At 48.0% G+C, this 21,992-nt stretch overlaps 9 protein-coding genes across 10 annotated transcripts; 4 read left to right on the top strand and 5 right to left on the bottom strand.

Moving 5' to 3' along the window:
* Positions 1-128: 128 nt before the first annotated feature.
* Positions 129-6,660, bottom strand: LOC136193172 (androglobin-like). Its single transcript, XM_065982002.1, has 33 exons — positions 6,580-6,660; positions 6,407-6,509; positions 6,310-6,351; positions 6,163-6,258; positions 5,883-5,963; positions 5,645-5,821; positions 5,459-5,595; positions 5,223-5,413; positions 5,000-5,175; positions 4,680-4,948; positions 4,578-4,625; positions 4,456-4,519; positions 4,318-4,407; positions 4,227-4,269; positions 3,855-4,182; positions 3,686-3,800; positions 3,476-3,628; positions 3,271-3,412; positions 3,168-3,206; positions 3,083-3,110; positions 2,936-3,030; positions 2,651-2,879; positions 2,444-2,600; positions 2,120-2,392; positions 1,851-2,073; positions 1,658-1,788; positions 1,475-1,598; positions 1,302-1,411; positions 1,191-1,250; positions 1,048-1,143; positions 906-993; positions 470-855; positions 129-416 (listed from the first exon to the last, which is right to left on the bottom strand). Exons 1-33 carry the CDS (start codon positions 6,639-6,641, stop codon positions 225-227), a joined length of 4,548 nt encoding a protein of 1,515 aa, XP_065838074.1. The 5' UTR covers positions 6,642-6,660; the 3' UTR covers positions 129-224.
* A 17-nt stretch (positions 6,661-6,677) lies between these two features.
* LOC136193191 (histone-binding protein RBBP4-like) lies at positions 6,678-9,764 on the bottom strand. The gene is made up of 15 exons (XM_065982036.1): positions 8,794-9,764; positions 8,509-8,731; positions 8,172-8,440; positions 8,065-8,119; positions 7,957-8,017; positions 7,875-7,910; positions 7,765-7,821; positions 7,646-7,713; positions 7,532-7,595; positions 7,419-7,481; positions 7,292-7,369; positions 7,165-7,241; positions 7,051-7,108; positions 6,882-6,992; positions 6,678-6,830 (listed from the first exon to the last, which is right to left on the bottom strand). The coding sequence occupies exons 1-15, from the start codon at positions 8,804-8,806 to the stop codon at positions 6,762-6,764; spliced, it is 1,302 nt and encodes a 433-aa protein (XP_065838108.1). The 5' UTR covers positions 8,807-9,764; the 3' UTR covers positions 6,678-6,761.
* LOC136193175 (exostosin-2-like) lies at positions 9,074-11,372 on the top strand. Its single transcript, XM_065982004.1, has one exon. The coding sequence runs from the start codon at positions 9,146-9,148 to the stop codon at positions 11,276-11,278; it is 2,133 nt and encodes a 710-aa protein (XP_065838076.1). The 5' UTR covers positions 9,074-9,145; the 3' UTR covers positions 11,279-11,372.
* On the bottom strand, positions 11,244-13,153 carry LOC136193193 (quinone oxidoreductase-like protein 1). Its single transcript, XM_065982038.1, has 14 exons — positions 13,062-13,153; positions 12,931-13,005; positions 12,804-12,876; positions 12,694-12,738; positions 12,568-12,636; positions 12,382-12,515; positions 12,287-12,334; positions 12,168-12,231; positions 12,014-12,109; positions 11,802-11,965; positions 11,672-11,756; positions 11,603-11,623; positions 11,501-11,546; positions 11,244-11,452 (listed from the first exon to the last, which is right to left on the bottom strand). Exons 1-14 carry the CDS (start codon positions 13,122-13,124, stop codon positions 11,356-11,358), a joined length of 1,080 nt encoding a protein of 359 aa, XP_065838110.1. The 5' UTR covers positions 13,125-13,153; the 3' UTR covers positions 11,244-11,355.
* LOC136193202 (vesicle transport protein SFT2B-like) lies at positions 13,137-14,161 on the top strand. The gene is made up of 8 exons (XM_065982047.1): positions 13,137-13,297; positions 13,355-13,441; positions 13,487-13,563; positions 13,613-13,694; positions 13,746-13,781; positions 13,839-13,897; positions 13,948-13,977; positions 14,026-14,161. Exons 1-8 carry the CDS (start codon positions 13,208-13,210, stop codon positions 14,060-14,062), a joined length of 498 nt encoding a protein of 165 aa, XP_065838119.1. The 5' UTR covers positions 13,137-13,207; the 3' UTR covers positions 14,063-14,161.
* Positions 14,109-15,892, bottom strand: LOC136193192 (palmitoyltransferase ZDHHC14-like). The gene is made up of 9 exons (XM_065982037.1): positions 15,655-15,892; positions 15,436-15,599; positions 15,213-15,365; positions 15,025-15,162; positions 14,915-14,969; positions 14,740-14,842; positions 14,575-14,684; positions 14,424-14,526; positions 14,109-14,356 (listed from the first exon to the last, which is right to left on the bottom strand). The coding sequence occupies exons 1-9, from the start codon at positions 15,828-15,830 to the stop codon at positions 14,240-14,242; spliced, it is 1,119 nt and encodes a 372-aa protein (XP_065838109.1). The 5' UTR covers positions 15,831-15,892; the 3' UTR covers positions 14,109-14,239.
* LOC136193200 (uncharacterized) lies at positions 15,442-17,678 on the top strand. The gene has a single exon (XM_065982045.1). The coding sequence runs from the start codon at positions 16,850-16,852 to the stop codon at positions 17,558-17,560; it is 711 nt and encodes a 236-aa protein (XP_065838117.1). The 5' UTR covers positions 15,442-16,849; the 3' UTR covers positions 17,561-17,678.
* LOC136193180 (calponin homology domain-containing protein DDB_G0272472-like) lies at positions 16,256-21,826 on the bottom strand. 2 transcript variants are annotated; one of them, XM_065982022.1, is made up of 15 exons: positions 21,637-21,826; positions 21,485-21,582; positions 21,268-21,430; positions 21,020-21,178; positions 20,877-20,972; positions 20,700-20,820; positions 20,503-20,645; positions 20,399-20,452; positions 20,296-20,352; positions 20,124-20,236; positions 20,000-20,069; positions 19,538-19,954; positions 19,342-19,483; positions 16,875-19,281; positions 16,256-16,476 (listed from the first exon to the last, which is right to left on the bottom strand). In XM_065982022.1, exons 1-13 carry the CDS (start codon positions 21,712-21,714, stop codon positions 19,436-19,438), a joined length of 1,617 nt encoding a protein of 538 aa, XP_065838094.1. In that variant the 5' UTR covers positions 21,715-21,826; the 3' UTR covers positions 16,256-16,476; positions 16,875-19,281; positions 19,342-19,435. The 2 variants fall into 2 exon arrangements, with proteins under 2 accessions (XP_065838094.1, XP_065838093.1); XM_065982021.1 differs by having other exon boundaries at positions 16,256-19,281.
* Positions 17,719-19,535, top strand: LOC136193182 (mite allergen Der f 3-like). Its single transcript, XM_065982024.1, has 4 exons — positions 17,719-18,628; positions 18,682-18,750; positions 18,803-18,937; positions 18,986-19,535. The coding sequence occupies exons 1-4, from the start codon at positions 17,743-17,745 to the stop codon at positions 19,402-19,404; spliced, it is 1,509 nt and encodes a 502-aa protein (XP_065838096.1). The 5' UTR covers positions 17,719-17,742; the 3' UTR covers positions 19,405-19,535.
* Positions 21,827-21,992: the final 166 nt, after the last annotated feature.

The raw sequence follows: 21,992 nt of genomic DNA, 5'->3' as shown, positions 1-21,992 counted from the left end.
GGCGATCATCCGGGGGCAGTTACCCCACGTGTGGTATACACGTGGCTCCTTCTGCAAATGAATTCTGCAGTCAATTCGTCTATAAAGAAGAAAATATTAATTAATTAACGTTTCTTCGACAGAAGGGGTCTTGTGGAGGATATTTTTGAGGTACAGATAGCACAGGTCATGCATGTTGGCTATTTCATGTTTGTTCCATATCTCGATAAATAAATTGAAACGTGTCATCTCTTTTGAGCTCGTTTAGAACCCGATTTCTTTCTTTTTCGGCACGCTTCGTCCGACGACGGTTGATTGTCGGCGAACGAAGCGGAGGCCTCCTCCAATTGCAGAGGGGCCATTTTCTCGTCGATGATCCTCTTTCGACAAGCCTCGCGCAACATACTGATCCGACATCGAGCCTCGTCAAGATCAGCCTTGGGTAAACAGAAAAAATCCAGGAAATGATTCGAAACTTTTTTTTGTATACCTGTCTTCGCTCAGCCTCCTCCAACTGCATCAATTTCATTTGATTTCTTGCCTCTCGATCCATTTCTCGCGCTTCAAGCATCTTTTCCCTTTCCTTTCGGTACCGATTCATCTCCTCCTCGCGTCGCGCTTGTCGCACGGCCATTTCCTCGTCGTCCAAGAGAATCGGTCGTCCGCCGTTAGGCGGCGGCAGAATGTAAAAACGCGAGAAATCGTGTTGGCGTATGGGACAGCGTGTCACGAAGCCGGACAGGTCGGGAACTGGAGATCCAGGCGTCGACGGCGACGAAAAATTGCCGCTTGCAATCGTCACTCGAGAGACGGACGTTGACACGCCCAGATTTCCAGACGATGACGCCAGTTCAATATCCGATGACGACTTGTCCACTTTAGTGACAAAATTCAAAAATCTCAAAAAATTTCAAAGACGTTTTTACCATTGAAACACGCTGACTTTTTCTCTTCGGTAATGCCGTGAATCTTTTCCGTTCGTCCTTCCAAGAACTTGAGTCGAGTGGCCTTGGCCTTTTGGGGGGAGGACAACGTTAGCTAAAGAGGTGCCCAGCGCACGCAAATGACCTTTTCTGCTCGTCCTGGTTCGGCCTCTTCCCAAGCTTTCTTCATTGCCTTGATTTCCTCCTCGCGTTCTGTGTCTTTCTTCAGCTCAATCAAATCCTGAAGCAGGTCGTGACGGATGATGACTGCATTGACAGGTAACGTACTTTCTGCTCTTCGAGCGTGACGACTTTCATAGTCCAGTGAGGAACGGACGGATCGAAAGACTGAAGATTAAAGAAAATAGTCAGATCAGGGGAAGGAATTTGAATTTTCACCGGTTTGGCAGGCGGACCCTTCAACACTTTCCCTTTGCTGCCGCCGCCTTTAGACTTGCTTCGCTTTCCGTTGCTCGACAATCTTTCCGACATTTGAGAAGGAGCTCGAGCTGAGAAGAAGAAGAAGAAGAGTGAGTCATTCAACGAAGAGATAAAGAGCAAGCAACATTTACTGTCTAGCATTTCTCGCTCTCGCCTATCCTCTTCGGCTTTCTGCACGCTCACAAACGGCCAAGCACTCTCCTTGACGTTCCAGCTATCGCGCATTACAGCAGCCTGAATAATATACTTGTGATTCTAAAAGAAACAGAGAGAGTCTTCAGTAGAAGTAGAGGAAAGATCTCGCTCTTTCCCACGTCCGGCTCGTGCTGTTCTTTCAGTAGAGGACAGAAAATATCCGTAGCATTATCGTCGACTTCGGCGCTATGGGCCTCCTCCCCCGGAGCCGGAGCCGGAGCGTCAGCGCTCTCGTTCTCTTGTCTGGAGGCTTCAAACAAAAGCGCGAGCACATTCCCCCTCCGCCTCTCTTCTTTTCCGTGCGACTTTTACCTGCTCTAGTCGACGCTCTGCTAGCTGTTCTACTGAAGATATCCGAATCAGCAGCCGTAGTTGGCGGTGAAGGAATTTTTGATTCGATCGCTTCCGCTGTTGCCGCCGCCTCCTCTGCTAGCGGAACGCGATCTTTGAGGAACGTGAACGAAGGAATGACAGCGTGGCCTTTGCCTTTTCCAAACGCTACGGCTCTTTCCGAACCGTCGATTGTATCCAAGATCTAGGAAAAACTAAAACGTCCATATGAAACGTATTTATTGCAATACCTGGACTCGGACGTAGACCGTTGGTTTCGACGTCTCGATTTGAAGACTAACCTGGACGTCGTTCTTCACGCTGACAGCCAATCGAAAGAAAACGTACTGCCTATTCGGCAGATAGTACTCCCTCAACGTTTCGGTGAAAAATTGACAATTGACGATGCCGTTGTTCTTGGGTTTCAGCAGCTGATCCTCGGTGCCGATCAGACGAAGTCGGCACCATCCGGCCGGTATGGGTTCGTCCGCGGTTCGACCTTCAGCGACGAAGGTATAGCCTCTCTATATTTCACGAATAGAGACACGCAATCGTTTGGCTCATCCTATACTCACTTTGTTACGCACGTAGACATAAGGAGCGACTCGTTGGAAGACGCGAGGAATTTCCTCGCCCGTGTCGTTATTGAAAACGCGTAGCGAGCACGTTTGCACGGACGTGTACAAGTGAGGAACGACGAGGACCCCGTGTTTCGCGACGTAGAACACTTCCCTTATTTAAATATAATCTCGCGAATCTTATTCTTCGCAGTAGAGTCTCACCTGAACATTACGAACCACGAGTTGGCCGGCTGCTCTTTGTAGTGACCTTCGTGATCTTCGAAGATGGCCCGAGACCATTCGTCGTCTTTGAAGGGGAATTTACTGAGCAATTGGGGATCCATTTTGAAGAGAGTGTTAAACAGAGTTAGGCTCGCTTTTTCCATTTTAGATTTGAGGATTTCGAGGGAGTCGTCTAGAAGTTGACAAGCTCTCTGGTGTTCCTCCGTGTCTTGTCAAAAGAAAAACATCAAGTGGAATAATATCACGTTTTTCGCGTTTCTGCACCTTTAGTTAAAGTCTTCCAAATTTTTCGCTGCCAATAGCCACGAAACGCTGCTTGAATTACAACCGACGCGCTTTCTTCCTCTGGCGATGGTTCACTGCATCGATTTTTTTTAAAACGATTGCATAAGGCGTGTGGCTTTTGCTTACCGATCAATCCAGTTCTCTGGTATCGGCACTGCAGTAAAAACAACCAAAGATCACGTCTAGGAATTTGCATGAGTATTCCAATCACCTTCCCTGGCTGAATCCGACTGCAGAAACTCATTCGCCGCTAAACGCACCGCGGTTAATTAATTAAAAAGAGGACAAAGTCGACGAGTCTTTCTCACGCTTACACGAAGGTAATCCCTTCTCCAATCCCCGCAAAAACAGTCGCATGCCTTCGCGCGAGAACGCTTTCCAAGCAAACGCCATTTCGTTGGTAAATGCGTCGCCGAGCGATACAGAGAGCATGTGGTAAAGAGACTTGAGCAAGAGCTTAAGAGCCCCCATGCAAAATGAATTAAACCCAATCTCTCTATGACTCGAAAGACGGCTTACTTTGCAGTGATACGGCTCGATGTCGCGTCCCCTGTGACCCAAACCTTGATGATAAAACGAGTTGCGAAAAAGCTCCGGCTCTTCGAACATGCTGACGGTGACAACGATCGTACTAAAGACGTTCAAAGCGTGAGTCTGGTATCGGAGACTCTCCTAAGAAAAAATAAAATTCACGAATAACCTATACATATCTGGTCCGCGACTGCAGACTTTCGTGAGTTCGTGAAAGACGTTGTCCTCCTCGTCGAAAGCCAATCTCGTCAAAGACCACAACTCTAAATGATATCCGAGAGGAGCGGATGCGATCATTCGAATCAGGTGTCTCCTGGTATTACGCAGTGACGCATCCTAACACAGACACGTGTATATGGGTACTCACCCTGAAGGTAAGCAGAGCGCCGCCGCTTTCGTTCCCGTCGTCTTGATTTTAAGTAGAGGCTGACCGGTTACCAGCGAATCCCATTTGTATTCCTCTATGATGACTATGCCGGGAAGTACTCTGCCGCCGCCGCCGCTGCTGCCGTTTTCGGCGTACTGGTCGCCGCCGCCGTCGCCGCCAGGAAGACTTACGTCTGATTCGCTTTCTCGGATGCTGTCGAGGCTGGCCTTCGATTTGGCTTTGTTGGCGAGCGTCGTCGTTCGATAGGGCCATTGAGGTAGAATCGATAAATTTATAACGATTTCTATTGGTTTGGTGTTGTCCACGCCTATTGTAGAGTAGAAAAGACGCTCATGCAGATAATAAACTTACATAGGAGATAAGACGCGACGCCGTTCATTCCGACTTGAGTCGCCTAGAGAAGAAAATCAAAAAAAATGAAACGTTAGGGGTTTTTTTCTACGGGGGCATGACTGTTGTAGTAGTGCGATCCACCGCTGTCGTTCAGATTGGAACCCGACCATTTTTTGGAGCTTGACGTGCTGATTATCATCTAGAATCCATTGAAAAAAAGAGATGAGTATCTGTACTTAGTCGTAACCTTCATGTCTTGAATTGCCCGTTTGAATTCGTATCCACCTGGCTTATGAAAGACGTAGAGAGTCCTATTTAGAAAAAAAAGTTTCATGACATGTGAGGTATTTAAGTGGAAAAGGAGTGTACGTGAAACAATTCACAAATTCGTCATATTTCATCCACATCGCTTCATTCCTATCGTGCACAATTCCTCAAAAAAACTCAATTCCTTGACATGAATCCCCCTACTTTTTTCCCGAGTCAGTTAGTCGAAGAAGCGGCGACGCCACTTCGACCAGTTCCGAATCAATAGCGGCTAATTCCTTGGCAATTCGCTGCGCCTCCTCCTCGCGCTGTCGCCGCCCCTTGAAACCCTGATAAGCAAATTTCGGAATCAAAGAATCGGGATCCGGAGGCCGGGGCCGTTCCAACGGCTCGCGTCGCGTCTGCGTCACTAAGACGGCGTGAGAAAAAGCGGGCGGCAGACCGGCTTTGACAAGCGAAAAATCCGCAGTAGCCTTTACATTGAAAAAGTGAACAGTTGCTTCGCAAAGTACGTGTACGGAAACCTGTTCTTGCGCCTCTCCTCCACTTTTATCCGCGTATGCGGCGAAGACGACGATGGGATATTCTTCGCGTTTGAACGGCGGTATCGCGGCGTCCCCTTTGGCGGAATCTTTGCTCCCGCCTCCTGGTTTCGCTTTGCCGGAGGGAAGGGGAGCGGCCACAGAAGAAGCCTCCGGTTCTAATACGCAAAATTCGAGTTCATTTCTCTAGTTTTATGTGACGTACGATTTTCCGGCTCTTCCGTCTTGTTTGATACCGGAAGAGGACTCCATTTGGGCAAGTGAGACTTCATGAGTCGCCAGATGGAGTCTCGATGGCCTGAACGAATTGGAATTGGCTCTGGAAGCCAACCGGTGAGCAGATGAACAATGCTACAGTCGCCGAATTCGGCGTGAGGATTTAAGTCACTTTGATAACTAAAACGAAAAATTTCTAAACGGCGTCATAAAAAACTGACGTACTCGATTGCAGCAATTTTGAGAATAGCTTTGCAAAGAAGTGGTAACCATATCTCCCTCTGTTGACTGACGGGAAGTAAGAGCTGTCCCTTCTTATTACAAGGCATCTGATCATCAATAGTCAACTTTCTCCACGTACCCTAGATAGAAGTCCCGCCAAAACTAAATACCATTTTCTTCTCCCTTTACCATCCAAAATAGCTTGACGCAGTATTTTCCATTAGGATTATAGTTGGGTAGTCCGGTTCCCTTTGCTTTTGGGTAGATGAGATCCCAAGGGTTCCACGCTTCAGCAACGCTCCCATTCATTGTCGTATTGTGAAGCCGCCAAAGTGCCGTCACTTGACAGACAATCCATCGAATCAGCTACATTAAAAATAAAGTGACGTCATAAATTTAATGATGACGTCATAAAACTGAACCGTACCTCGCTCGACAGAACGTGCGCATTGAGCGACACTAAATCGAATTCTCGATCGAGCGACTCCGAATCGACGACAACTGGCGCCTGCCGCGAAAATGAACGCATAAAGGCCGATTCACACTAGCGTAGTTAACGTAACGTAACGTAACGTAACTTCCAATGAGAGTGATGTCACAAAAGAGAGTGACCAATCATGAGAAGAAGTCTTACGTTACGTTACGTTACGTTGCCAGTGTGGCCTTAAATGAGCCGCGGCCCGCGCGCGCGACACGGAATTTCGTACCTGCTCCGAAACGAAGTCGCACGGACGTTTCCAACGACTAATCGACGTGCTAAGCGAATGTGGCAACGCGACGAACCCGTCGGGATCTTCGAAATACTAACGCCAGAGCTCTCGCTCGCCTTCGCGCGAGAGCTCGCTTCATCTTACCGCGCCCTTTCCTCGCTCTTTCCCCTTCGTTCCGCTCGTTTCCTAGTCGTAGAATGCATTAGCGAGGTGTTGGTCGACCGATCGAACGACTCCGCACCCATTTTTCTGCGGAAATGTCGCCGTCTGTGAATTCGGGCCAGACGGGAATTCGAGACGGCGTCTTTCCCCCGTTGGCAGGAGTGACAGTTGGCGTCGAAGCCCTTTTTTCCGATTAATTACCGCTCGTGCTTCGCGTGTGGGAGAGCGCACGTCGCGCGTATATGTACTGACTCGCTTTTTTGGATGGGGGAGGCTCGCAGTTGCGCCCTTGGCGATTTGCCCGCCCTCGACATATGTCCCCACGCACCGTTGTCAAGCACCAAACTGCGTTATGTGCGCATGCTTGGCGAATTGAATTTGACCGAGTGACATTCACTGCTCATTATATCACTAAAACGTCAAGGTCTACTTTATTAGGACGGCTCTAAGTCTGCTGGTGCCGCAGTAGCGTCAGCTTCTTCATCATTGTAAATGTTTTCAGCCTTTGAAGAAAAAATTATCAGTGATTTAGATGCATTTCACTTCGGTCATACCATTTGCCAAACTTGCAGTATGTTGTCTTCGGATACGCTGCACACAACCCACGGCTCGTGGGAATTCCACGAGAAATCAGAAATCTTTGCTGTGTGGCCACCGTGAATAAACTTAGGAAACAAACAGATACAATTATGATTCTCGCATGCATCACACGCTTAATCGTACCAGGAGCTCTGGTGGTCCGTCCTCGGAATCTTCGCTTGACTGCTCTTCTCCAATTTTGCTTGAAAAAGAAGAAAAAAATGCGCGGAGATACGTATTTGGCTGCTGATCCATTACCTCAAGTCCCACATGCGCAATCGTCTGTCGGTGCCACTTGAAGCTAGTATAGTCTCATTGTGAGGAGACCACTGGACCTGCAGAGAGAAGAGAATACAGTACAGATATGAATGAAATTCAGCTATACCTGATATATGTCGTCCTTGTGAGACTCAAATGAATGCAACTTAGCTTTCAGATTACGCAAATCCCACAAAGCAACAGTCTAATTATGTACACAAGCCTATAGTATAGTAGTAGCATTCTGACTGTACCTTATCTGCTGATCCCGTGGCTAAAATGTATTCACTAAACGGATTAAAAGCCAAGCAGTTGACCTGGAAGAACAATACTGTTGCTCTCCGAAAATAATTACTATTTTAATCACCTCAGCTGTGTGAGCATCGATTGAGTGGACAGGTTTCGATGTGTTCGATTCGCGAATATCCCAGCTGAAAGGCAACGGTGAAATGATACATAGCGTAATGTAGTAGATCCATACATCATCAGCTTGTGATCATCTCCGACAGATCCAAACAAACTGTCGTGAAGCAAATGCCATGCCACATCCTATAATTAAGTACTTTATTATTTATTAATTTTATTAATTTTTTCATTTACCTCGACTACAGAAGTGTGGCCAGTGTAAATGTTCTTTGCCTCAAGCGTTTTCTGTTCCTACGCAATTCACTCACACGCCCATCTACTCACAAAAGCAAACTAAAAAATACCTGTGGAGCAGACCTGACGTCCCACAGACAAACAGTCTACAAGCAAAAAATATTAAAATAGAAAATCTTTGAAGAAACTCACGTGATCATCCGATGAACTTAGCAGTAAGCCTTCCTCTTCCAAATTCCAAGACAATCCATAACTAAAATCTCGATTAAAATATACTAAAAGTGATCACGTGATCCACACCCTTCTTTCGTGTGACCCTTCAGTCTCAGCTGCGGATTCGAAGTCCCAGACGAATCTAAACAAGACGAGACTTTGACTAAATTTTAATCCATTCCTGAATCTCATGCCTGGTTTTGAAGGGTGCTTGGAAATATCAAAAATGAGAACATCCGATCCAGGCGTCTTCGTGCCGATGATATAAGGATTCTGCGGCATGTATCGCGCCCGATTCACTTCCCCTTCGTGATTGATTCTGATGTCGATATTGATCTTGCCGCTCACCGAACCGAAACCGCCAAATTCGCTCCGATCTTGATCGTACTGACTCGCATCGAACGGAGCGTCGTCATTGGGCAAATGCACGCTGGCAATCACCAAATGATTCGGTTCGTCCGATCTAGATATAGTCAAAAAATTAAAAAATATTCATTAATTAAAATATTCGTTTTTTTCTTGCTCGCTTACGTGTGCGTGCCCAAAACGAGCTTTTGAATCGAATAGTCTTTTCCTTCCGGCTTCACTTTGTCCGGGAGCCATTGCACCGTCAAACTCGGCCATTCCAGCGCGTGAGTCATGACGAGATCGTACAGGAAAGGAGTGTTCTTCTTCCATATTTTGTATTCTTCGTTGATGATGCGTTCTTCGACGGCTTCGTCCGTTTCGCCGCCGCCGCCGCCGCCGGCACCGCCTGCACCCCATAGGGCCCCCTTCGTTCGAAAGAAGCCATTTCTTTTATGGAGCGTGACAAACCTTCTCGTGACATTGTAAGGAGCTCGACAAAACGTAGAAACGCTCGTTCGACGACACGGACGAAAGTAGTGCGCACTCCGGCCGCGCCAACTCTGCGCACTGCCTACTCAACCCTGCGCACATTTCTGTGGCATGTAAACATCGCGTAGACAACATTCTTGGCAATTTTTGCCGCACAAAAAAATTGAGTTTTGAAGCAACCTCGTAGAGAATAATAGCTATCGTGCTGGAAGTACATGCACCTTCCTACGCAGACACTTCCTCCTTTTTTGATTTCAATGCAGTAATTCGCTTGGTCACAAAAGAAAGGGACAACGTAAAGACGTCGACATACGAGGCGCCTACTTAGCTCATGCTGGCCCACCTGAAATCCATCGTTCAGTCGAAAATGAGACGAAGGCGACTAGCGACGTGCAGCAAAGCGACGCTCATCATCACAACGATCGTCGTCGTCGTCGTCGCTCTCGCTCTTCTCGTCGCTCTCGGCGGCGCCGACTCGACGACGACGACGACATCCCGACGTTCTCCGCGCGAGGCTCTCGTGATCGACACGAATCGCGGCGGCGAAGAGACGAGTGACGACGATTCGCTACGTCCGAGTTCGTGTCACTTTCACACGTGCTTCGACGTTCTCCGCTGCGGTCTCGCCGAATCGGGTCGCATAGGGGTTCACATCTCCCCGCCGTCGGGCCGAATCGTCGACGCGACGACCGGTCGACTCGCACTCGATTCGACGCCGTCGCGACAATTCGCCGAACTCCTTCTCGCCGTCGAATCGAGCCCCTATTACGAATCGAATCCCGACGCCGCGTGTCTCGTCCTTCCCGCCGTCGATACGCTCAACGAACGGCGCGTCGATCGACGACGCGTCGAGCGCGTGCTTCGCGCGCTGCCCGCGTGGAATCGCGGCGTCAATCATCTCCTTTTTAATATGATCGGTGAAAGCGCCGGTGTCGGATTGAGTCTTGTTGCCGGTGCGGGGTTCACCCGGACGACGTATCGGATTGGCTATGACGTCGCGATTCCCGTTTTTCATCCGGTTCGCGTTGAGAATCCGGATGAAATTGTGAAAAGGGCGTGGTCGACTGAAAGGCCACTTCTTATTACTGCTCTGAGTCCGGTGGATGAACATCGGATAAAAGACATGAAAGCTGCTGATCCCGGACTCGTTGAAATCGTGAGAAAGTGCAACCCCAACGAGAATAAGAGAATTTTTTGCGTTGATGGACATGGACCTATTCCCTATCCAGAATATCTCAGCAAGTCGTCCTATTGCCTTGTATTGAGCATGTCTCACCTACTCGATGCCATGATGATGGGCTGCATACCAGTCATTCTCGAAGACGACTTCTACCTGCTTCCCTTTTCCGAGGTGCTAGACTGGAAAAAGGCATCCGTAACCGTCCTGGAAGAAGACGTTTCCCAATTGGTCTCCATCCTCGAACGCGTTCCACCTACCGTTATGAAATCGATGTCAATGCAAACCTATTTTCTCTGGAAGACCTACATGTCGTCTATGGAAAAAATCGCCCTGACAACGTTAAAAATCATCAACGATCGAGTTTTTACTCACGCCGCTTGGCAATACGAAGACTGGAATTCGTCTCCCGACATGGAACGGCATCCAGACGCGAATCGCGTCACACGACCGCCGCCCCTCTTCATTCCTCTCAAGCCGCCCCAGGTGGACGGCTTCACGGCTGTGATATTGACGTACAATCGCTTGGAGATGCTCTTCAAGGTAATCGCGTGCGTCTCGCAGGCGCGCAGTCTCAGCAAAGTCGTCATCGTGTGGAACAACCAGGACGTTTCGCCGCCTAAATCCGATCTGTGGCCGTCGATCAGCAAGCCACTCGTCGTCGTCCAAACAACAGCGAATCACCTCGGCAACCGATTCTATCCTCACGCTGCCATAGAAACGGAAGCCGTCTTGAATATCGACGATGATCTTTTTATGCTGTCCGGCGACGAATTGGAGTTCGGCTATCAGGTGTGGCGAGAATTTCCCGAGCGTCTCGTCGGTTATCCAGGACGCATGCACACCTGGGATAAGAAGTCGAAGACGTGGAAATATGAGCCGGAGTGGGTCAACGAAGTTTCCATGGTTCTTTCGGGCGCCGCTTTCCATCACAAATTCTATAGCCACGCTTACACGTACATGATGCCGCGGGCGATTCGCGACTGGGTTGACGATCACATGAACTGCGAAGACATTGCGATTAATTTTCTCGTCAGTTCGTACTCGCGACAGCCGCCCATCAAGGTGACGCCGAGGAAGAAGTTCAAATGTATGAACTGTACGGCGAAGGAGTCGCTCTGGTCCGATCCCGGTCACTTTCACGAGCGCAACATCTGCTTTAATCATTTTGTGAACGTTTTCGGACGCATGCCGCTCAAGGCGGTCGAATTTCGCGCCGATCCCGTTCTGTTTAAAGATAATTTGCCGGATTATTTAAAGCGCTATCCTAGCGTTAGAGACGTTTAATTTTCTAGAAAGATTTAGGTAGGCCAAGGAGGAGTAAACACAGTACGTACAAAAAAACCTGACAAGTGTATAGGCTATTAAATTTTCATAACAACCTTGCCTGTCAAATGCGACGATAGCGTACTCAATTCGGAGCAGGCGTCGAGCAGAGAGACCGTGTGATGAATCATGGGCCTTGTGGATAGAATGACGTCAGAAATATAGGAAGCAAATTCAGTTTACTTTAGGATGTCCTTGTTCAGCTTATCTGCCAGATCTTCGAGAATATCTAAAAGGGAGAGGTCAAGTCGAGGAGACAAAGCTATGCGTGTATGAGTTGAATACGCATGTATTTTCCGTGCTGACCTAAAGAGAGGAAATTTAGCTTGCTCAATTATTGTCTAATCAACTCACGGGCCGAGAGCATCCACGCGTGTTCAAACACAAAACTAACGCTGGCACTTTTCATGGAGAGAAACTGTGAATCGGGCGGATCCAACTACAGAAGACGATCAAATGAGAACGGTTTTCGTTGTTGTTTTACTTGGAGCTGGGACATTGAAGTGATCCATTTTCCGCCCACTGCCAGCGCTGATATGGCATCGTGTTTTGTGATGCGACGTCTTTCGCCCGTCACCGTGCCCACTTCGTGGCTCAACGCCGTCAAAACGATTTCACTGTACCGTTCGCCCGATTGAAATAGATCAACTAAAAATACAACATAGAAAGATAATAAAGCCGGCTATATCTAAATACCTCCTTGATCAATGATGCAGTCGGCCCCAAGGCCTCCCGTCTCGGCCAAACAGTTTTCAACAAAAGATCGCGTTTTGGACAGATTGATGATGCATGCTAGAAGATCACCACACACTACTGTACTAAAATGTAAATGATAAGTTTCTGCCCGCACCGGGAGGAGGTTTCATCTTTTCTAGATACTCGGCTTCCTCATGATTAGAAGCGGTTGCTATAACCTGACAATAAGATATAGTGCTCTGTATGTGATTAGTGAGTGAATGGCTTAGCTACTTTCGCTCCCCACAGCTGGGCCAGTTGAATTGCTACAGTGCCGTTAGCCTGCACGTGTGATATTGATTATTTGTAAATTGATTGCTTTTCCCTACCGTTGCTCCATCACATATTAGAACGGTATTCCCTGCAGTAACGTTCCCCAAGTAGTGCACAGCTGTGTAAGCCCACAAAGCGGGCTGCAATGACCCAGCCGCTACAATAAATCCAACCGACTCTGGCTTAGGAACTGAAAATGCAGCTGATCAACCCCTTGAGCACATTAGACACAACAAACCGACCAACGGCAAGTTCAGACATTTCACACTCCTCAGCGCAGCCCGAGCAGGATGACGCCAAAGACAAAAGACCTGCGGTATTTTAGAGAGTGTTCTGTGACATTGTAAGCAAAGGACAGAGGCATTTACCAATGACAGAATCTCCGACCTGCAGAGACGTGACCTCCTGGCCAACTAGGAAATACAAAAAAACATTAACTTAATTACTTAATTAGAAATTTAATTAATTAATTACAGACCATCTTTGACGACTCCTGCCACTTCGTATCCAACTGGAAGTGTTTCAGCTCCATCGTGCAAGGAAGACAAAACCTACGGAGACCAAAGATCATTCTTTTCGGAGAAAGCACGCGCGTGCATTCGCACTTTTACGTCGACGGGCGAAAGGCCGCACGCTTTGACCTCGACGATGACGTGGCCGCGATGCGGCTGCAAAGGAGGCTGAAAAAGAGCCGCCGACTCCAAACAAGCCTTCAAAATAGTCTGCACTATCTTGCCAGTTCTGTATAGGCTGGTTTGTACGTGCCGTCCGCTTCTCGTTTCAAGCAAACGGACTTCATCGTTGTTTAGATCGAGCGGCTAGCGCGCGTTGTAAAAGGCGTAACTACTGAATTTGCTCCACGGTCTGTCAAAACGCGTCGATATGAGCGATACGTTTAGGAAAATGAGGAATTACGTTACCGGTGGAGACAACGAAGAAGACAGAGGGTTCGTAGAAGAAGTGAAATCCGATGTAGGACGTTTCCGCGTCCATTCTCGCTCTTTTTTTGACCAACGTTTTCGCTTTCAGCTAGATTGTTGCAAGAGCATGAGCTGGGCGACCCGAATCAAGGGATTCATCATTTGTCTCGCCATTGGCATAGTCCTATCCATCTTGGTCAGCTCCTTGTGACCAAAAGAAAAATAATCATTTTGTTAATAGGGAACGATCATGTTTTGGGTGAGTCTCACCGCATTTGCCATACTGTACTCTCTTGGAACGATTACATCCATAGCCAGGTTGGGTTGTATTGAAAAAGATATCATTTTCTAAACATTTTTTGTCTAGCTCGTTTTTCCTTATGGGACCCTTGAGGCAATTGAAGAAAATGGTCGATCCAAATCGTCTCATTGCGACCATTGTTATGATAGTAAGCTAAACGTCATAAATTTATATGAAATGACTCGTCTTTTCTCCTGAGATATCAATCGCACTTACATTTTGTGCTGCATTCTGGGTAAGAAGCTACTAAATCTATGAGTAATAAATGCAATCTCCTCTGTTTCCTCTACAGTGGAAGGTTGGTGCGCTGTGTCTCGTCTTTGTTGTTATCCAGTTACTTGCCTTCACATGGTAACGTTGGAAATTCTACACCATCCCTTTGTAACTCTCTTTCGTTACAGGTATTGCCTCTCGTATATTCCATATGCAAGGTAAACCTGGCTTTGATTGTTTCTTGTTTCATGCTATGTCCGGTCTAGGGATTGCGTCATCAAGGCGGCCACATCATGCTGCTAAAAAAACGAGAAAGAACGTTTTGCTCATATGGGATACTTTTGCATAATTGTTTCGTGTCTCCGCAGTGCTTTATTCTCTAGTTAACTACGTAAGCCTTAATGCACTGGACTCAGCAAACTAAAAGCCTCCAAACTAGAAAGTCCGTACTTTCACGGGAGGGGGTGCAAAGCGAAAGCACTAATACTTATAGCCATTTTCCACATCAACCTTCCGCAAGCCTCCGCCCTTGATCAGTGGGGCAGTTGATACCTGTGACTGGAAGCTTTGGTTGCCAACTGACTGCTCTCCAGCGTTCTAAAGAGAAAAGAAAAATTATAAGCACAAAGGGAAGGAAAGAAGGGATTGGGTTTTTTTTCTAGACCATTGGATCTGCAACAGATCCATATTGATCAAGTGAGTCGTCCAGATCGTAGCCGTAATCGCAGCGGAATTGACGCGACGCTCTTCCTCGTTTGTCAATCAGACTGGAAATAAAAAATCGAAACGTTTTGTCAAGGAAGAGGTTTGCATACCTTGGAGGTACGGGAGAGCAGAGTATGGCCAAGCAATTTGCACAGCAACTGCCGTGGTCATAGGGATTGTAGTTCTCTGAGTCATTGTGCTTGGACCAAGACCCTTTAATCTAAAAAATAAAGATGATTTGAAAACGGTTTGGTTTGAGCTCAATATAGAATTACGTCTTCATTTGTTGTGAGGCTGAAAGCGACTAGCTTGGTGTGGTAGCACGCTAAGCCGATGACCGACCAAAGGGAGAAGAAGCAGACAACTGCTTCCAAAATGGTAAGCGGCACAGTCAAAAGCCAATAACACAAACAAGATAAAATAATTAGCATCTAATCGCGAGAAGGATATCTAGCTGGGGTAGATTGAATAGCTTTGACAAAAGATCCGTCCTTTTCGCTGCTTCCTGATACAGAAAAATAAATAAATAGGTCTTTTCTCTAAATCATATCTGGACTCACGTAGAACCAAGTGGGTCACCACGAAAGCAAACAGATAAACGCAAAGTATCGAGAGAGAGACAAGAAAAAAGTAGAAGTAACGATAGTTTCGCTTCCCCACGCAATTTCCCACCCACGGGCAATGATGATCAAAACTCTCTAGAAAAAAATTTTTTTTTCCACGCTTCAATTGTGATTTAGACTCTCACCAACGCAGTTGTTACACATGCTGCAATGGGAGGCGCGCGGCGGTCGAAAGACTTTGCATGTGAAGCAGAATTTCAATTTCACGGGGGTCCCGTTCACGGTGATGTCTTTCGTTCTCACGGGCGGCACGAACGAGCTTCTCAAACCGGAGTCCTCTGCGCGGGGGGAGAAGTTCAAACGTGACGCGGAAAAAGGTAAGGGGCCCCCCTGAGGGGTTTCACTGACCCGTTCGACTGTTTTCGTTGTATTCCGCTTCGTAGACGCTTGCTCGCGGCACGATTCCCGGGTCCATGCACGCCGTGCGAAAAACGAACGCAAGCGTGAATAGAAAGAGAAGCGCGGCGACGATGGGAACGATCGGATGAACGTGCTCCCACAAATAGGGCGAACTAGGAGAAAGGGAGCCCCGCTTCGTACCCCGACGAAACAGCACGAGAGACTTACTCGAATATGAAGAAGAGGACGGATGTGATGATGATGAGGCCGAGAGCAAGTTTGAAGATGCCCGTTTCGTGCGAGAGCATGATGCGACCATCGCAACAAAATTGGTTGCGGCCCGGAAAGAACTCCCACTTGCGTTGCGACATTCTGATCAGACTGTTGTATCCTCTATTTACCATCGGGTCGAGAAAGAACCCCTCATCATCACGGACAGCGCACCGCAAAGTATTTGGCTAGCGTGCTTGGTGATTCTTGGGCGGAAATGGAGGAAGACTCGTCCAAGACGTCGCCTTCGCGATGGGCGGCCGTTTATGTGATAGGATTGGCTGGGATTGGAACGTTGTCTGGCTTTGCTTTGGGCTTTGGATTGGTACGAAGACGCTATCCTCGAGATTTCGGGAAGGTCGATGCCGCCGCGGAGGAGGCTCCAGCGCGTTTGGCTATGCGTGCGTTGCGAAAAGCGACTGCTATTACGACGGCAGCTGCTGCAGTTCTCGTTCTTTGTGCTAAAGCCGCTAGCTCCTTACGGTGCATGGAGCGGCGCGGCTGACTCAGTCCTCCCCTGCGCGTTGAATGCGGATAAGACACGGGCACAAAACACGACCACACATTCTATTTAGGTTACAGAAGCAACGTCCCGCGATTCAAATAAAAAAATTTCCGCGTTTTGAACCCGGCTTTTCCGCGTTGATACGCACGTACGATACCCGTTTTTTATTCCGCCTTGCTTGCTTGCTTGCTATAAAAGCTGACTTAATTTCTTACAAATCTTGAAGACCGGTGCTGCGGAAATGAAACGTCGACTTGAAATTATCGTGGCGTTCGCTGTGATAGACTAAATTAGTCTTTCGTGTTTTGTGCCCCGCTTTTTCCGCGTTGTATGCACGGTACGTATATGTTACACAACTACGGCGAGTGGGATACGCTATTTAGAGCACGAAGGCCAGACCCCGCCCGAGTGCTCTAAATAGCGTATCCCACGAGCATAGTAGTTGTGTAATTAGCTTATGTAATGGGACGCGATCGATTGCGAGCCCATCAGGAGCGCGAATTCAAACGCGATCTGCTACTTTTAACCCGGATGAGTGGTGTATAGACCGGAAGAGTGGGATAACCGAGATATACCACTCTAATGAGCGCTCCTGATTGGCTCGCAATCACGTGCCATTATATATTCCGCCTTGCTTGGCTATAAAAGATGTGTCTTTGGCTGACTTTCTTACAAATCTTGGAGACTGGTGCTGCGGAAATGAGGCGTCAACTTGGAATGATCGTGGCGTTCGCTGTTTTCTTGAGTGGAAGTTCAAGTGTTGCCTCGGAAGTCACCTACGCAAAAGATGATTCTGGAAACATCGTCGTTGTTCTGCCCAAAGGTGTCTGTACTAATGAAAATGAATTGCTCAATTTGAAAACGCAAATGGCCTCATTGCAAACGCAAGTAGTCCATTTGCAGTCGACTGTAGACAAGGTGAAAGAATGCGGGACGCAAGGGCTTGCTTATAATTACCAAGCAAAATCTTGTTCGTTTCCTTCCACCATCCCATCACGCAGCATCGTAGCGTCACCCTCTTCCGGTGCTGACAAAGGATACAAAGTTAGTCTGATGTACTGTCGTTGGGACTCAAATCGCTACTCTTCTTGTTCTTCTCACCACTCGTACGGTGGTCAAGCCAATTTTGATGTTTATAAAGCAACGGCAAGTGGAAATGCACTAACCATTCGTTTTCAATCACCATACATAAGAGAGCCCATGTGCTCTATTCAGTTTGAAAATCAAGTAGGCTTCTCTACCGTGGACACCCGAAGTGATCACATTGTTGTGTACATGAGTTCATCTTCTGGTGCAAAATTAAATTGGTCATCGGTGAGGACGTGGATGTACGTGATTTGCCACGGCGAAATGAACTAAACTCTGCATGCTGCGATTGTCCGTTTGTCTGCTCGCTTTGTGCTGTCGCGTAGTTTTTGTCGTGGCAAAGAAGAATGTGTAGTGCGATGCTGTTGCAAGACTTCCTGTTCTTAATAAATTCATTTATACCATAACCTCCGAGTCGCGTTGTCACTACCCCAACACTCGTCGAACGATCAGCCATGGCCGTAGCCATCGTCTCGTTTCTCGTGCAACTCGCCGTGATCCTCCTAAGCTCAACAAAGATCGCCGCACAACAAACGGACACCGATACAGACGCGAGAGTCGGTGGGGGAGAACGAATCAGCCAGGGCCGACCCTATCTAGTCCTTCTATGGTTCTCGCACTCGGGGCCGCGCCGTCCGCCTGGAGTTCACTACTGCGGAGGAACCCTAGTTACAAGACAATGGGTCATGACGGCCGCTCACTGCCTCGAACCTGGCCTAGGTAAAACTGCTATCGTCGCCGACATTGGATTCGGTCGAAGCAGCATCGTTTGGTATCTCGAAAAGCAGAGAACAAGTCGCATCGAACGCATAGGCGTCGACAAAATCGTCGTGCATCCTCGCTACCACGTTCATTCGAGAACAGGAATCATCTACAACGACATCGCACTGTTGCGCCTAATCAAGCCCGTTCGCGACGCCTGGCGCGTCGTACCCTACGGCACCAACGTGAACTCGCCTGGAAACACGCGAACGACAGCCTACGTTGCCGGATGGGGTAGCGAGGACGACGACGAACAAGGTACCGTGCCGTCGATCGTGCTCAGAGAAGCGGAGGTTACCATACGACCTCAAGAGAAGTGCCGTTCTCTGTTCTCTCGCATTGGCGACTTCAATACGTCGTCAATGTTGTGCGCTCTCGGCGACGAAGTGCCGGAGCCCGCGGACGCGTGCGAGGGAGATTCGGGAGGGCCGCTCGTTTTGTACAACCGTCAAACGGGGAGCCTGCTGGCCGTGGGAATTGTTTCGTGGGGCATCGGGTGCCGCAATCCTTTCTATCCAGGCGTGTACACGAAAGTGGCTCACTTCGCTAAATGGATCAAGGCAACGACGTCCCAGACAGGTGCGTCTGGCATGTCGACTCGTTGTCATGTCATCGCGTGTGCGCGCTTATAGGTACGGCACATTGCGGATCGACCAGCGACTGTCCGACCGGCTATGCATCGATACAGGGAAAATGCTACGGTAAGGTTAGAGCCCGAAACTGTGTCTTGCATAATTCTTTTCTATTGAGAAGATGTGGATGAATGTTCGGTTGATAACGGAGAATGCCAACAGGCATGCGGAAACTTTCCAGGAAGCTACCGATGCTCCTGTCGGGCTGGTTATCAACTGCAGCTCGATTCTAAATCGTGCGCTCTGCTAGTCGAGGGTAAGTTGCGCGTTCGCATGGGGCACAAGTGAAAAATGCAATTTACAGAACCTTCGACGCAAGAACCTCCGACGCAATCGGTACGATCAAGCGGAATCGCGAAGGGAGAAGCGCCTACTAAACCGTCTCCTTCTACGGATTTTAAGCTGATAATACAGCTCGTTTCGAGGAGCTCGACGGCTGTGCAAGTCGACTGCACTGCCACCGCGACGGGAAATGATAAAATAAAACAGCTCACCTGGAAATTCGGCGGCGGTGGTGGCAAAGTAACCAAGGGATTCAACGTCGACAAAGCCGTTAAACAATACGAAGTCGGCTCCAACAATCCAAAGGCCGTCGCCGATCTACAGAAAACGACTCGACTTCGAATTGAAAGGATATCGGGAGACACGATCGGAACGTACCTGTGCCTAGTCCAAGGCATGACAGGAAAAACGTACCGGAAAACGTACAAGATAGATGAATAACCACTCTGCTATATTTACACGAGAAGACGTACTACGCTTTCAAGTAGTTTGTCCACATGCCACTCCGTCCTTTACTCTCCTACACAACAAAACATTCTTGAGTCCAATCAGAAACGTAATAATATTATAATACCAAGACAACGCCGTCGGTCGTATTCTTATTGTATAAAGAATCCATTGAAAGAGGCAGTGTCGGTTTGGCGGGAGGAGCCGGCGCCGGTTCCTCGCTCACACGCGTCGTCGCCGCCGCCTTTTTGAGTCTCGCCTCTTTGCGTTTGATTCGTCGTTCTTTGACTGCCATAGGCAGAGTATGCGTGCTCGTATCTGTCGTCAAACCAATCGTATCCCATTGGGATGAGGACAAGGTGCCCCAGCTGGGTGACGTGAGACTCAGTTCGCTTTCTAGCGATACGGACTGAGTGTGAGTCTTCGCTTGAGGCTGTGGCGAGCCTTGGGCGGAAGGCGGCGAGCTGGGAAGAGGCGGCGGCGGCGGTGAGAGCAGCCGTGGCGACAAAGAGTCGCGTTTTAGCTGAGTCGGAGAAGACGGAAACTAAACGAAAAATCAAAACGGAACCGTGGCTAAGGGAAATTATACTGTAAGGGCTTCTTCTGCTCGTAACGGAGGCGGTGTGTAGTCGAATAGATCTGAATGCTCTTTCATTATTCTAGTGGTGCGTGAAGTCAAGTTTTCTTATGTTTATGATGGCGTGTGCTCTTGCCTGGCTGCGGCGAGTCTGTTTGCTATCGCGTGGCGATACATTTTCACCTTTTTCTTTCGAGTCTCTTTACGTTGTTCGTACTTGCGTCGATGCTTTATTTCGTCGGGATCCGGCTGCCAAGAGAAATCGACTCGCAATGGCGATGGAAGAAGAAGCTATTGATGTTTCTCACTTCAGGTACGATACGTATGAGCGAATGTTCAAGAGATTTGAGAGGAGGAAACGACGTCTAGAAGAGACGTTTTTGTCTCTCTAAAACTACTTTGCTTGGTTACCTTTGAGAATTTCTTTTCTGCTCCTCCAACAGCGGACGAAGAAGACGAAATCAACTGAAAAGTAAATGATCTCGTTGTTTAAAAAATATATAATGTTTCCTCGCCTTCTTGGAATCGTCTGATTTTAGCATGCTATTCGGAACGTCCGTCATTGCCCAAGAATCGACAGCCGGTTCATCAGTCTCAAAAAAGACTGGCAGAGGCGAAATGTGAGGCGACGGAGACTTTGATCCTTCAGGAGGCATAACTATCCCATTCCATTGTCAAGTCAAAGAAGACTAATATACAATATATTATTTACTTTGCTTTAGTGGAGACTCCTTTGGTGGAGCGGGCGCCAACATTCTGTCCCATAGTTCTCGGACGTCGCTCCCTGTTTTCAATTTTCCGTCCCTTTTCATTTCGTGTTCTATTTCGATTAGCTGAACGTATAGAAATAGTTACGAACTTTTGAATCTGTGATCATCCCAAGACAAACCCGATAGAACTGAGTCTCAGGCACGTGAGCCAAAAATGACCAATCCGACGCTCCGTCCGAACGCGGTTGACGCGGTTTCTTCTTTCTCTTCTTTTCCTTTATTTTAAAAATCACGTGTTTATTTTAGCGTCGCCCATCTGTACCTTTTTCTTTTCAATTATTTCCTGTTTTTGTTTCTCCCTTGCTTCTCGCTCCTTCAATTTCCGTCTCTGCCGATCGACTTTCTCTTCCAACGCATTCAAGTAGTCTTCCCGAACAATTTCCTTAAGCGTCTCCAATTTTTCAAACAGAGCCATATTTCTCTACCCACAAAACCCCCCAATTCAAATTACTCCCTAATTGACTAACGGTTTATTCTGAGCCCTATTCTTTGGAAGACAGAATTTTTTACCTCCTTTCTCTGACGTTCCTTTTCGCTTCTTTTTTCGCGTTCTTCCGCCTCCCGAAAGATCTCCGTTTCTCGACGTCGTCGCGTCGTTTTCGACGTTGCTTGGGTTGCTTTTGACGCTTTGACTGTGTACTGTTTGAGAATTGGCGGCAGCGTAGACTGTTTTCTACGAATAAGAAGACTTAGAGAGTATTTCATAAGGCCTGAGAGCTGTTTTTACGTCGATTTCCGCGCTTCTTGGCTTGTCTTCACATTCTTTCTTTCTTCAAACTCATCTTGTGGTTGGTTTGTTTCGCTTAGAAGTCTTTCTAGGCGATTCTACGAGGGTGTGATGCCTTGAGTGAGGCCCCGCCATTGACGTACGACTTCTACCTCCACTTGTTCTAGTTGATGGTGCAAGGCATCAAGCATCAGCTCGCATTCTGCGTCCTCGTCGTCGGTAGAATCCATGGGGCTTTGAGGTTTTCGTGACGTTGCCAGGCGTTGCTAAGGTTTAGCAACTCGCGCTACTAGTACTTCCTCGAGGGAGGAGCCAGGCTCATAATTATCAGGAGTGAGCTGGCTCCCCCAGATCCCAAAGTAACGATTGAGTCAAAATCATCACATGATAGCAGACAGCAATTACGCTTCAGTTTACGACAATCTTTTCAAGAGTCTGATGCCATGAAATTTCTCGATAATACCCTTCAGCTGAAACGAGGAGATCGAGTCCTCGATTTCGGCTGCGG

The sequence above is a fragment of the Oscarella lobularis genome, chromosome 11, assembly GCF_947507565.1.
Source record: "Oscarella lobularis chromosome 11, ooOscLobu1.1, whole genome shotgun sequence".
Taxonomy (NCBI): Eukaryota; Metazoa; Porifera; class Homoscleromorpha; order Homosclerophorida; family Oscarellidae; genus Oscarella; species Oscarella lobularis.
Note: the sequence above shows the minus strand (reverse complement) of the source record. Positions and strands in the feature narration are given on the sequence as shown.

What these genes read in the sequence shown, in the direction of transcription:
- LOC136193172 (XM_065982002.1), bottom strand. Translation starts at nt 6,641, where the DNA reads ATGTCGAGGGCGGGCAAATCGCCAAGGGCGCAACTGCGAGCCTCCCCC. An exon ending in AAGAGCGAGGAAAGGGCGCG is followed by an intron (nt 6,259 to 6,309) that starts GTAAGATGAAGC and finishes CTCTGGCGTTAG; the next exon opens with TATTTCGAAGATCCCGACGG. An exon ending in GGAGAAGGGATTACCTTCGT is followed by an intron (nt 3,207 to 3,270) that starts GTAAGCGTGAGA and finishes CGGTGCGTTTAG; the next exon opens with CGGCGAATGAGTTTCTGCAG.
- LOC136193191 (XM_065982036.1), bottom strand. An exon ending in TAAGTTCATCGGATGATCAC is followed by an intron (nt 7,911 to 7,956) that starts GTGAGTTTCTTC and finishes TTTTGCTTGTAG; the next exon opens with ACTGTTTGTCTGTGGGACGT. An exon ending in GCCACACTTCTGTAGTCGAG is followed by an intron (nt 7,714 to 7,764) that starts GTAAATGAAAAA and finishes ACTTAATTATAG; the next exon opens with GATGTGGCATGGCATTTGCT.
- LOC136193175 (XM_065982004.1), top strand. Translation starts at nt 9,146, where the DNA reads ATGCTGGCCCACCTGAAATCCATCGTTCAGTCGAAAATGAGACGAAGG.
- LOC136193193 (XM_065982038.1), bottom strand. Translation starts at nt 13,124, where the DNA reads ATGAAGTCCGTTTGCTTGAAACGAGAAGCGGACGGCACGTACAAACCA. An exon ending in AATGTCTGAACTTGCCGTTG is followed by an intron (nt 12,516 to 12,567) that starts GTCGGTTTGTTG and finishes CTGCATTTTCAG; the next exon opens with TTCCTAAGCCAGAGTCGGTT. An exon ending in TAATATGTGATGGAGCAACG is followed by an intron (nt 12,335 to 12,381) that starts GTAGGGAAAAGC and finishes TCACACGTGCAG; the next exon opens with GCTAACGGCACTGTAGCAAT.
- LOC136193202 (XM_065982047.1), top strand. Translation starts at nt 13,208, where the DNA reads ATGAGCGATACGTTTAGGAAAATGAGGAATTACGTTACCGGTGGAGAC. An exon ending in GCATAGTCCTATCCATCTTG is followed by an intron (nt 13,442 to 13,486) that starts GTCAGCTCCTTG and finishes TTTTGTTAATAG; the next exon opens with GGAACGATCATGTTTTGGGT. An exon ending in CAGTTACTTGCCTTCACATG is followed by an intron (nt 13,898 to 13,947) that starts GTAACGTTGGAA and finishes CTTTCGTTACAG; the next exon opens with GTATTGCCTCTCGTATATTC.
- LOC136193192 (XM_065982037.1), bottom strand. Translation starts at nt 15,830, where the DNA reads ATGGTAAATAGAGGATACAACAGTCTGATCAGAATGTCGCAACGCAAG. An exon ending in GTCCTCTTCTTCATATTCGA is followed by an intron (nt 15,600 to 15,654) that starts GTAAGTCTCTCG and finishes CCTTTCTCCTAG; the next exon opens with TTCGCCCTATTTGTGGGAGC. An exon ending in CATGTGTAACAACTGCGTTG is followed by an intron (nt 15,163 to 15,212) that starts GTGAGAGTCTAA and finishes ATTTTTTTCTAG; the next exon opens with AGAGTTTTGATCATCATTGC.
- LOC136193200 (XM_065982045.1), top strand. Translation starts at nt 16,850, where the DNA reads ATGTGTCTTTGGCTGACTTTCTTACAAATCTTGGAGACTGGTGCTGCG.
- LOC136193182 (XM_065982024.1), top strand. Translation starts at nt 17,743, where the DNA reads ATGGCCGTAGCCATCGTCTCGTTTCTCGTGCAACTCGCCGTGATCCTC. An exon ending in GATACAGGGAAAATGCTACG is followed by an intron (nt 18,751 to 18,802) that starts GTAAGGTTAGAG and finishes TCTATTGAGAAG; the next exon opens with ATGTGGATGAATGTTCGGTT. An exon ending in GTGCGCTCTGCTAGTCGAGG is followed by an intron (nt 18,938 to 18,985) that starts GTAAGTTGCGCG and finishes TGCAATTTACAG; the next exon opens with AACCTTCGACGCAAGAACCT.
- LOC136193180 (XM_065982021.1), bottom strand. Translation starts at nt 21,714, where the DNA reads ATGGATTCTACCGACGACGAGGACGCAGAATGCGAGCTGATGCTTGAT. An exon ending in AACAGACTCGCCGCAGCCAG is followed by an intron (nt 20,070 to 20,123) that starts GCAAGAGCACAC and finishes ACGCACCACTAG; the next exon opens with AATAATGAAAGAGCATTCAG. An exon ending in CGACCGACGGCGTTGTCTTG is followed by an intron (nt 19,484 to 19,537) that starts GTATTATAATAT and finishes TTTGTTGTGTAG; the next exon opens with GAGAGTAAAGGACGGAGTGG.